This window comes from Rhinolophus sinicus, linkage group LG02 (genome assembly GCF_036562045.2).
Source record: "Rhinolophus sinicus isolate RSC01 linkage group LG02, ASM3656204v1, whole genome shotgun sequence".
Lineage (NCBI taxonomy): Eukaryota > Metazoa > Chordata > Mammalia > Chiroptera > Rhinolophidae > Rhinolophus > Rhinolophus sinicus.
Genome location: NC_133752.1, coordinates 36,941,216 through 36,953,611, shown reverse-complemented (window position 1 = coordinate 36,953,611; position 12,396 = coordinate 36,941,216). Strand labels below are relative to the sequence as shown.

The 12,396-nt window shown below is 39.9% G+C and overlaps 1 protein-coding gene and 1 non-coding gene across 2 annotated transcripts in view; one reads left to right on the top strand and one right to left on the bottom strand.

Annotated features, from left to right (window-relative positions):
* The window catches only part of EIF4E (eukaryotic translation initiation factor 4E), a 38,625-nt gene extending 27,711 nt beyond the window's left edge, over positions 1-10,914 (bottom strand). The window contains exon 1 of the mRNA XM_019741140.2: positions 10,862-10,914. Within this exon, the coding sequence (XP_019596699.1) occupies positions 10,862-10,879 (18 nt within the window). The 5' untranslated portion in view covers positions 10,880-10,914. The remainder of the gene's footprint in view (positions 1-10,861) is intronic.
* LOC141570338 (U6 spliceosomal RNA) lies at positions 4,501-4,607 on the top strand. The gene has a single exon (XR_012494331.1). It is a non-coding gene; the product is annotated as a U6 spliceosomal RNA (small nuclear RNA).
* Positions 10,915-12,396: the final 1,482 nt, after the last annotated feature.

Genomic DNA, 12,396 nt, shown 5'->3' with positions numbered 1-12,396 from the left:
AATGGAAAGGCTCCGTGTTACACATCACTGCTGGTATGGAAATTTCTGTCAAATAAAAACATTCCAATATGTCCTCATGTACCTTATTCACCAGATCTGGCACCATGTGATTTCTGGCTCCTCTCCAAAGTCAAAATGATCATGAAAGGTTTTGAATCAATTAAGGACATCCAGGCAGCCATGACAGCGCAATTAAAGACACTCACAAAAGAGGACTTCCAGAACTGCTTCAGAAAGTGGCAAGAACGATAGGTTAAGTGTGTTCGAAGCAAGGGGGAGTATTTTGAGGCGGATTAATGGCAGTGTGACTTTTACTGTAATATTTTTTTTTTTAAACATTCACTGTAGTGTTTGATCACACTTCGTACTTCTGGACTGCTCGTCTGTTCCACTGATCTGTCATTCCCCACTTGCACCAATATCACATTTTTGAAAGTTACCTTTGTCCAGTAATTTTTTTTCTTTTTTTAAAGATTTTTATTGGGGAAGGGGAACAGGACTTGATTGGGGAACAGTGTGTACTTCCAGGACTTTTTTCCACGTCAAGTTGTTGTCCTTTCAATCTTAGTTGTGGAGGGTGCCGTTCAGCTTCAAGTTGTTATCCTTTCAGTCTTAGTTGTGGAGGGTGCAGCTCAGCTCCAGGTCCAGTTGCCTTGCTAGTTACAGGGGGCGCAGCCCACCATCCCTTGTGGGACTCCAGGAATTGAACTGGCAACCTTGTGGTTGAGAGCCCAATGGCCTATGTGGGAATCGAACCGGCAGCCTTCGGAGTTAGGAGCATGGAGCTCTAACAGCCTGAGCCACCGGGCCGGCCCTAATTTTTTTCTTGTTGTAGAGCAAGTTCCCCACTCCCTTATCTCCTTCTTTTCAGAAAGTTACTGCCAATTCTCATTTGTTTATTCTTTCAATTAACCTTCACGATCATTTTATAAAGGACGAGCTTGCAAACTTTTTCTATAAAGGGCCAGAGAGTAATTATTCTAGGCTTGTGATCCTTTTTATTCTTTGTTTTGGTTTACAATCCTTTGAAATATAAAAACCATTCTTACCTAGTAGGCTATACAAAAGTAGCCCCAAGGCCAGTTAGGGGACCCCAGCATAAAGTGTAGTTCCCACTTGCAAAATTTGCAAAATCCTGTAGAGATTTTGGCATTTTGATTCAAAATGTTTGTACTGAATTTAAGTATTTGAGAAAAATTAACTTCTTTCCAGTATTAAATTTTTCGAAAATAAACCGTGATCCTTCATTTATTAAAGTCATTCACTGTATTCCTCAGTGGAGTTGTATAGCTTTTATTTATGAATCCTGCAAATTACTTGTTAGATTTGTAATTCCCGGGCATTTGAAGGTACTGGTACTTGAGTACATGAATGCTGTAAACTGCCTGGTAGGTTTATTATTCCTGGTACTTTTTGCCTAGAAAAACCGTAACACTGTATTCTATACTCAGAATGCATCAATAAGTTACTTCTAAAATATCAGGGTAAGTGTTACTTACTTCTTTATTTCTTTTCTATTCAATAACTCAGTTGCTTTAAGTCCAGAGAGAGTTGGGTTAGGCACTCAAATGTTTGAATAAATAATTCCAATTTTGTCCCCTCTCAAAATTCTACTAAAGCTATAGTAAAGTGATTTTTTTTAGCACACAACTATGGGGAGAGCAGGAAAAAAAGAGCTGGAAAGTAGATGGAGGGCAAGCAGTAACTGGTCAATTACTGGGCAAGCAGGATCTGGTACCAAGTCAGATCCTTAAAGTCTCAGGAGCTGGCAACACCTTCAGAACTGGGAGTGAAGGAAGGAAGAGGGTAAATTAAATTCTGTGAGAGCTGTTTGGGATATAACTAGAAACCTCATGTCCCTCTCCCTACTCCAAGTCACTAGGATTGCTGCCATATGGGTTCAAAACTGAAAAGAAAATAAGCAACTTGGAGGAAACAGGCAGCAAAAAAAAAAAAACTTTTAAAATATGTACCTATATATATCCTCAAAATGGTAAGTTAAGATTTCGTACGCACAGAATTACTGGAAGCTATAAAAGTGAATATTTAGAAAAAAGCGAGTGAGAGAGAGAACATCTGGAAATTAAAATTATCAGGCAGAAAAGGTTGGAAAATAAATGAAATTTCCCATAAAATAAAGCAAAAAGAGACAGAAAATTAGAGCAAGATTTAATTTTAATTTTTTTTTGTAAGTCAGAAAATCAGTCCAGGAGACCCACTACCTGAATAACTGTTTCAAAAAGGAAAAAAAAAAGGGAGAGAGGGGAAAATAACAACTATGTCAGAAGTGATAGATATGAGTTGTTGCCATATTAAAAAATTCCAATGAGCACCCAGAACAATGAATGAAAATAGTCATACTAAAGAATGTCATTGTGAAATGGGGACAAGGAAGCAGTCTACAGATTTCTGGGGAGGGGGAAGGGAACTGGTCACATTAAAGAACAAAAACAGCCATCAGAATAATTTCTGACTTATCAACACATATAATAGAAGACGGCCGTGCAACAATGATTTTAAAATTCTAAAGATTTCTACACCCAGCCAAACAACAAACATATGATATTCTTTAAAATGTAAGGTCTCAAAAATCTTCAACTTTTATGAAATAATTCTTCTCAAAAAACTACTGGAGATGTGATCCACCAAAGCGAACAAAAAAAAACAAGTAAGAGGAAGAAAAGGGACACAGAAAATTGAGAGGTGCAACACAGAAGTCAGATGAGGGAGCATCAGGAGCGCATAAACGGAGATCCAAGAAAGACAGGTGTGAACTAGATATACAGAGCAACAGTCCAGATCGGAGCAATGTGATTCAAGCTACATTCATGGCAAGATGCCTATTATTCTACCCCCTTTAAAAAAAAGAAAAGAAAGAAAAGAAAAACGCCGATTGCCATGGTGTGTCTGGCCCTAACTTTTATCTCTACTTAGCTTAGCTTAACCATGTGCTAACTGAGCTCCTTTTCTCTCCTTTGTGCGCTGTTCCCTGGAACAGCTAAGAATTTCACACTAGAAGAGTTCAGCTTTGACCTATTCTTAAAACGAGAGGCTCATTCCCCCAAACCACCCTCCAAGCTGAAGGTTTTCTGTGTGGCTCCACCAGAGCCCTATGTTTCCCAGAAAATATTCATGATCTTGCCCACTGGTTTCCCCAAGGGGGGGCTCTACTAGAAATTTCAGGAAGATGAAGCCAAACTATAACCCAGAAACTGTGTTACCTTCTCTTGGGAATCTTCAACTAACAGTAGCAATACTATCCTTACGTATCATCTAAGTTTTTCAAACTGAAACACATAGCTAAGAGATACATACACTGGACAGTAAACTCTAAAGATAATTATACTATCAAAAGAATCAACGGAATATAACACAAGCCAGGATGGGGGTAAAAAATTATGAATGTGATCATGAAATATAAAGTTGGCCTACTGATGATGTCTCAGTGATGGGTACCATGGCTCGTCAGTTTACTGCTCTAAAACTTATACACATACGTACTTTATATTGTCTTTATATAAACATTTCACAATTTGAAAGAGGAGCTCTGAAAAAAGTAGTCTAATAGTCAACTATACTTGCAGAAGTGTTGTATTTGATCAGTAGTTTTTAAATTTTAAATTTGTTGCCCAAACATTTACTTTATATATTTACCTTATATACTATCTACCTCAGGTATGGAATGATATAGGTAAGTCATTCATCAGAGCACCGAAAGAGCAAATGGTTAGAAATAACCTAAATGTCAATCAATATAGAAGTAATTATGTATAACACCAAACCATGTAACACATACCATCAGAAAAAAGTGAAAGCTTTATGTGTTGATATGCAATGCACTACAGAACACTGAAGTGAAAAACAATGTGTCAGAATAGTGTATATAGTTGACTACCAATCATTTTTAAAAAAATAATATACATGGGGGCAGCCGGATGGCTCTCTGAACAACAGGGCTGCCAGTTCAGTTCCCACATGGGCCAGTGCGCTGCGCCCTCCACAACTAGACTGCTGCTGAGCTTCCAATGGGGCAGCTGGTTAGTTCAGTTGGTTAAAGTGCGAGCTCTCAACAACAAGGTTGCTGGTTCAATTCCTGCCTGGGATGGTAGGCTGTGCACCCAGCAACTAAAAGACTGAACATGGCAACTGGACTTAGAGCTGATGGGCCCTGGAGAAACACACTGTTCCCCAATATTCCCCAATAAAATTAAAAAGAAAAAATATATGTATCATATTTGCTTGTATACATAAAAACCTTTATGGAAAGATACAACATGACAATGCTAATTGCCTCCAGAGGTGATCAACCTGGATGGGATCAGCTTGAGGAGGCCCCACTGTATATTCATACTGTTTTGTACAAAATTTGAGTTTTGAACAATGTAAAGTACTGTCTATTCACACACATTTTTTAAATAGCAAAAAAAGGCCATAGGACAATTTCAATTCCATACAAGACCAAATAATTATCTTTGAAACTTTAAAATATAGAGAGAAGTTGTGCTCGCGTCGGCAGCACATACACTAAAATTGGAACGATACAGAGAAGATTAGCATGGCCCCTGCGCAAGGATGACAGGCAAATTCGTGAAGAGTCCCATATTTAAAAAAAAAGTTTTCCGAGGACAAAATTAAACAATAACTTATCCAACCTAATTGGTCATATTCAGTTGTACTTTACAAAATTAGGCCAAATACAATATGCATATGTTTGTATATGTCAGGACTCTAGAACTATATTGTCCAATTCAGTAGCCACTAGCTACATATGGATTTAAATTTGAAGTAATTAAAGTTACATTTAAGTTAATTAAGTAAAATTAAAAATTTTTTTCCTTGGTTGGACTAGTCACATTTCAAGTGCTCAATAGCCATGTGTGGCTAGTGGTTGCCATGTTGGACAGCACATATATAGAATATTTCCATCATCACAGAAAGTTCTCTTGGACAGACCTTTTCAGAAGAATCCTCAAAAAACCTGGTTAACAGAGGACGCTTTGGAGAGAGGACAGGACGGCTGCAGACAGTAGGAAACAGGGGATTCACACTAGTAAGACTCAGCCTGTGCCAGGAGCGCCCTCAATGTCTCATGTTAACTGTACACTTAAATAGAACTAAATTCCTTTGTAATCCTAAGTGTTTTATTTAACGCATTTAAAAACATTATTCTGAGAATGCGGTCATCACCAGATTGCTAGAGATCCATTTAAATTTTGGGCCATGAGCATGTATTACTAATTCAAGAACAAAGTTACAAAAAAATAAAATAAAAGTTAAATACCATTAAAAACCCAAAATCCAAGAGATTTTACAATCCTAAGCATTACTAAAAAATTAAAGTGTACAAGTTCAAATGAAAAGAAAAAAATGTATCACTTGTAATCCACTATGCCACTGCCCACAAATCATCTAATACATCCTCTCAGAGATATGATTTTATATTTATTTGTGTATAATGATGACCTATGCATTGATTTTATCCTTAAGGTAGGAGTTTTACTGAAGATAAAGAGTTGGACTATTTAGTTTTGGTTGAATTTGTTTCTTTTTTGAACAGAATAGTAATAAAGCTTGAGGCCCAAACTTAGGTTTGATTTCCAGCTCTTTCACTTGGGAACTATGTTGACTTGACAAAAATTAAAAAAAAAAAAAAAAAAAAAAAAATCACTTTAAGTATGAACTTCTAATCTATAAAAAGTACTTATCCCATAACATTGAAAGGATTAGAAAAGAAACTACAAGAAAAAGATGTAAGTTTTATCTTTCCAATTAAGACACCAAATTTTCTTGCCTTAATACCTAAATAACTAATTTCTGCATAGCACTTTATAATAAGTTTAAAATATACAACTAAAAATATACATATGTACATTTTGTCTTTAAAGATTATTGTAAAGCCATGACTTTCAGAGAAATCTTACGGTCTTATTACTACCGTCCCAAAACAATTTAGCTTTTAAGACAAGGAACATATTATAACAAAACTTTTCAAAATAACTGTTTAACTCTTTGCCAAATTTCTCACCAAAATTGCTAAAAGAACAAAGGTAGTTGAGAATAAATTCAATATTCACATTTTGTAAAATTTTACTATCCTGTTTTCACCAGCAAAATATTTTTTTTTTTTTTTTTTTAAAGATTTTATTGGGGAAGGGGAACAGGACTTTATTGGGGAACAGTGTGTACTTCAGGACTTTTTTTTTTCCAAGTCAAGTTGTTGTCCTTTCAATCTTAGTTGTGGAGGGCGCAGCTCAGCTCCAGGTCCAGTTGCCTTGCTAGTTGCAGGGGGTGCTGCCCACCATCCCCTGCGGGAGTTGATCCGGCAACCTTGTGGTTGAGAGGACGCGCTCCAACCAACTGAGCCATCTGGGAGCTCAGCGGCAGCTCAGCTCAAGGTGCCGTGTTCAATCTTAGTTGCAGGGGGCAGAGCCCACCATCCCTTGCGGGACACGAGGAATATGAACTGGCAAACTTGTGGTTGAGAGCCCACTGGCCCATGTGGGAATCGAACCTGCAGCCTTCGGAGTTAGAAGCATGGATCTCTAACCGCCTGAGCCACCGGGCCGGCCCCGCAAAATATTTTAACTGGCAAAGGATCTGAATTGACAAGGTCCAGAAATCAAATGATAAGGGGAAAAAGTAAATAAACTGACCATTTTCTTTAAAACTCTACCCACGAATTTCTGAACCAGTTATTAAAATATGACCAGTATAACTATCGTGTTTCCCCAAAATAAGACCTAGCCGGACAATCAGCTCCAAAAGTTGTATTAGAGCTGATTGTCCAGGCTAGGTCTTATTTTCGGGGAAACACAGTAACTTATTTTTCTGACCACATTCTCAGGTTCTAGAAGTGATTAGAAATGACTGAGAGAGAAAAGTGACCCTTTCTTTTTTTTTCAGACATATACAGGAACTTTTGATGAAACACTAGTGGTTTTTATGGTAGAGACAGAAGTGGGACGAGGATCTGAAGGTTATGGATCATAAGCTTCGTATTTCTTGCTAATGGCCAAGGATTGACAATCAAAAGGCAGCTACGTAAATTTCCTACTAAAGAGAGGAAATAGTGTATGTAAGTAGCATGGATACACCTGCATGCAACACATTCACGGAGAATGAACTTTATCTAGTCCTTTATAACTGACCAACTGTCATTTCAGAATACTGCATTAGAACATCAAAATCACCGTAAGATATCTTATTCCCATTTTTCAGCTACACTTAAAATTTTTAGTCTTCAAGGTCACACACATTAGACTATAAACCATGTTTGTTTCCACTTCTCAAAAGTTTCTATAACAAAGATGGAGCAAGTCAAAGATACAAAAAGAGCCAGAAAGTTTCCAGTAACAGTAGGGAAGGAAAAATAGAAAATATCATTGCAAGAACAACTATTTCACAGGTTCCTTGTTATACTTCCATATTCCATACTTCCATACTTCCAGGACTGTTGATACTTCCATATTCTTAATCATATACATACAGAATATTTTATAAAAAAATTTTGCCTAGAATTTTGTCCAAATTGGATTAAGTACATAACTGATTTTACATTCCATTCTCTGCAACTTCAGTGAGTAAACTGCATCTATTTCTAAACTGAATTTCTGTAAGTCAAACAATTATGCATACTATTAATTTGAAATATAAAATGAAACTTAGAATATAAATACCAGAACCAAATTTAGTTGGTTTTTGAATGAATTATGATATACTGGATTCTTTCATTAAAGCAAGAACACATATATTAATTTGCAAAGCCTGCTTGTCAATCAACAGTCTTTGGTTAACTAAAAGAACACTGAATTATATAAACATATTTGTCAATATATATTTATAACTTACTTTTAATAAACTCTGCAATACAAAGCAAGTCTCTAAAGGATATAAAAAAGGAAACATATCAGCTGACTATGCAAGTTGATTCCACTTATGAAATTAATGTACAGTCTAAAAAAATCAAGACACAATGTATAAACAAGTAAAATTATATACCTGCAGTTAAAAAATTTTTTAATTTCTTACCTTGAAAAGAACTACAAATTATAAAAACAGCGCAAGAATGCAGAATGAAGATACAGCTACAAAAAAACATGACCCACTGGAGAAGATGGCCTGGGGAAAATGCCTTGCCATCTTCACCAACTAAGTCTAATTCTGACCTAGCCACAATTCAAATGCCAAAAGAACAACAGGAAAGTACTGTTTATCCCAATGTTCAGAATTTTGCCATATTACCTGTAAAGAGGGAAAACGCTTCCTTTAATTTGCCCCATTTAGTTTCTCAACAAATATTTGAATGTTAACTCATACACACACACTTGAGAACAATAACACAATGTATCAAATTTAAATAACTGATATTTGTTGTCATTCACAGATAAAAAGCCCTCAATACCTACGAAAGGTAGGACAAGCAGGAAAAATCCAAGGCTGTTTAAGTGCTTATGATTATGTCCAGCAGAAAAGGAATAAGGAAACTCACCAGCTAGCTAAAATGTCAATGAACAAATATGTTTTTTGTAAGCTTCAGCATGGATACCTCAATTGCAACCAATACTAATCAGCTGCTTTAAAAAAAAAAAAATCACGCTATTCCAAGTTCTCAGAATTCTAAATAACCTCTGGATAAGGGCACATTAATAGTAAAAGTCTGCATTTTCACTAAAAATGAACACTTCAATTCTATTTTACATACATCCTCAAACTACTAGTTTCAATCTGGCTTTCCATTTTCACACACTTTAGGTTTTTAGGTTCCCTGCTCCCCAAATTTAAATGCAGTATCCAAATTTCCACAGGGTCGGCACTAGAACAAATTCCAGGCTGCATCATTGACCTCATCACTGGGAATTAAGCTCACTAAAGCGTTTACACTGAACAAGGTATAGAATCACATCTTGTATAACTCTGTATACTAAAGAACAGTTGGTACAATGTCTTAAACATATCAGGGTCTATAAATATTTACTGACTCAAAATAGTCCTTCAACACTTTGTAGTTCTGTTCTGTGCTTCTGAAACAAAATTGCATAGCTTTGCAAAATCCAAAGGACCTTAATGTTATTGAAACTTCACAGAATATTGTTTAGAGGTTTTAGCCTTGCCCCTAAATTACCAGTTCTAATGCTTTTTAATGACACTGGTACAGTAGGTAGGAGCGCAGATGCAGTCAAAGGTGAACATTAGAACCCATTAACAGGGGTTTAAGTTCAATTTTTACATTCTTATTCTACATCTTTACCTATGTAAGATTAATGTTCTAAAGTCAGTTAATTACATAATTCTATCAGCAACTTACGGAGCAGTTTTGCTGTCAACCTAATTTCCAGGAACATAAATGAAAACTAGTACCCATAAAAGAACAAGTAATCAAGCAGAAGAGCTGCCTTAAATTCTGATAACAGTAAGAGTAGTTTACATCAATGTAATGAAAAATAAGCCTTTTCTACAGGCCTTTCCATGACAAGTTCTGGAAATAGTTATAAAAGTCCTTAAAAAGTCAAAGCAAACTGGTAAACCATTATCAAAATTACAAACTACCATTAAAGATATACAAAAATAGGTTTTCTGGTTGTTAATAAACTCTATTATGCCTCCAAAACAATGTCACTTAGATATGACATTCCTAAACAGGCAACATAGGCCTAGAAGTTTCAGTGAGTCAGTACCGGGAAACTCAAACTATGAAAAAGATACCTTCTCCTTTGAGCAGTAACTGCTAACTTTCTGCTCTGGGATCAGCTTGCTTCAACTAAGTTTAAAATGGTGCCCAATTTGAGAGAGAAGCCCGTAGGACGGATAAAGAGAAAAATAATCCAATGGAAAATTTGTTTTAAAAGTTCCTATTTCCAATAAACTGTCTTAGAAATGTTTCAGACGATAAAGACTCGGAAGAATGGCTCTAGATCCATTCGCATTCTCTGAGGCGTGCGCACAGCGCGAAAAGGATGAATGAATGGAAGACAGGCGCGTGTGAAATGCAGCGGGTCCAGCCGGCAACCAGACCCGCAGCAGCGATCAGTAGGTTTCGCTCCTCCCCCTTCCCTCCTCCATGACAGCCCAGTCTCAAGCATGGAGGGGCCAGGACAATGTGATCCCCCTTCTCACCACCACCACCCTTCATCCGACTCTGAGAGCTTTACAGCCTGACACGAGGTTCTCCTCCCCAACCCAAACCTTTCTCGTCTTCCCCGCCGCCAACCCCCGCAACTCTCGGGCGCGCTGGAGTAACATGCGCTCGCCCCTCTCGGCTCCGCTCGGCGAGGTCGAAGCCTCTCCGCGCGTGCCGCGGCACCACTCCCGCCCAACCCTCCCTCCGGTAACACGCGCCCACCGGCTCCCCGGCCCACCGGTCTAATGAAGACCCGCGCGCGCCCCGCGCCCGAGCGCCTGGCTTGGAGGAAGGGAGGGAGGGGAAAGGCCACCCCGAGGCTCCCTCCTCCATCTCTTTCCAGGCAGGCACGCCGCCCATCCTCCCTGCGGCTCCCGGCGCCCGCTCGCAGCCAGCCCGGCGCCCTCCCATCCCGAAGACCAGCCGCACACACCTATCCCTGGGGCCGGATCACCCTCCACCCAGTGGGCCACCTCGCGGCTCCGCAGGAGGCGCCACGCCGCCCCTCCCCCACCCTTCTCCCCCAGCTCTCAGGCCCCCACCAGAACGTGTGCGCTACACGCCGCCCTGGCCAGTCTCCGGGGCGTCCCCAGTTGCCCACGGGAAAGTCAGGCCCAAGAAGAGGGGGAGGGGGCGACAAGGGGGTAGCGTGCGCGCCGGGAACGCCATCCCGCGGGGTCCCCCAGTCCGAAGGGAGACGGAGCGCGGGGACCAGTGGGGGTGGGGGCCAAAGGCAATACTCACCGGTTCCACAGTCGCCATCTTAGATCGATCTGATCACACAACCGCTCCTGAAGGGGGGGTGAGAGGAAAAAAATGAGATTCAAACCGGATTGGCCGGTTACTGTCCACGTGACGGACGTGTCCGTTTGGCTTTGGCGGCGCCTGCGCAAGACTGCGGCTGCGTGGGTAACGAGAGGCTTCTGGGAAGTGGAGTCTCTCTCTTCTTTTTTTTTTTAGTGCAAAGAAATTAAAAAAAAAGACTTGTCACGTGGTCGATGGGTAAGTTGTGTGGTTCTCGGCGCCGCAGACACTCGCGTGCTGGAGAGTGGTTTTCAGTCCTCTGTTCTACCGCCTGGGTAGCTACTGTCGCATTTATTGCCAGGCATGCCTGCTGTGCCCTTTGTTGCCCTGTCCTCCCATCTTTCCCGAAAGGTGGGGAACTGGAGACTCAGCACGCACAATAAGGCTTCATTTGTTTAGTTGAGGTCCTAGGACAAGTTGCCTGTGTGTTTATTTAATTTTCTTTTGACTTCCCACCATTTTCTCTGTTTCCAAAAGAGGCGGCGGCGATGGAGAGTCGTTGTTGAAGCAATCAACCCTCCCCGGACTCCCGACTCCGCTAACGCTGGTGGGCACTTGCCATCACTGCGAAAAGGGGTGGCGGAACCGCCCACAGTACACACTTGCCACAGGTTAGGGAAGGGGAGAGAGCACCCGACAGCTGTTCTTGTCCGAAATCCTGAGATTAAGACCTCAGGGCTAAATCTTGCGTGGAGGTAAAAATTATTTGGAAGTTTTGTCCTCTTGGTTCCACTATTCTGCTTTAACGTGAACCGAAATCGCCTAAGTCCAGGTGCCAGCCAGTGAAGCCACGCCGGGCCCCGCTGACTAAGCCCTGGACTGACGGGTCATGAGTCGTTAGGCCGGGTCAACTATGACTCGACGTTGACTCATTCTCCTTAGGCGAGTGACTGAATCATTCAGTGCCTCAGCTTTTTCATTTATGAACCACAGGTGATAATGCACTTACCTCACAAGGGTGTGCTGTGGTAATGATTGCAACCTGCTTTGAAAATGCATCAGACTCTATAAATGCTTCATAATAAGCAACCTCCTGCCTTCCTAAGGATCAGCTGCTTCCCTTGCTGTTTTTTTAACAATGTTTTCAAGTTTTTGTTACATGCTCGTGTACACCAATGCAATTTTAAAGTTTAAAGACTTTTTCCCCCCTTTATAATTGTATAACCCCTCAGTAGAGGTTTTTATGTTCCGGAAAATATTGTTATATTCACAACAGTCACTGTCAATTAGAAATGCATCCCCATGCTGGCATCCTGCATTTCCATTCCCTCTGAGATACTGTGTTATCATCTCTCAAGACAGTGTTATTCCGGCCAGTCTGGTTATTAGTACAACCAACAAAGAAAGAAATCTAGTAGAGCGCTACTATATCATTCTAATGAGAAAGACACTATATTAGTACTAGTTTTCATGCTTCTTAGGAATGTAAACACCAGAAAAATCAGTATAAGCCTGTGCCTGCCTGTTTATGCTGT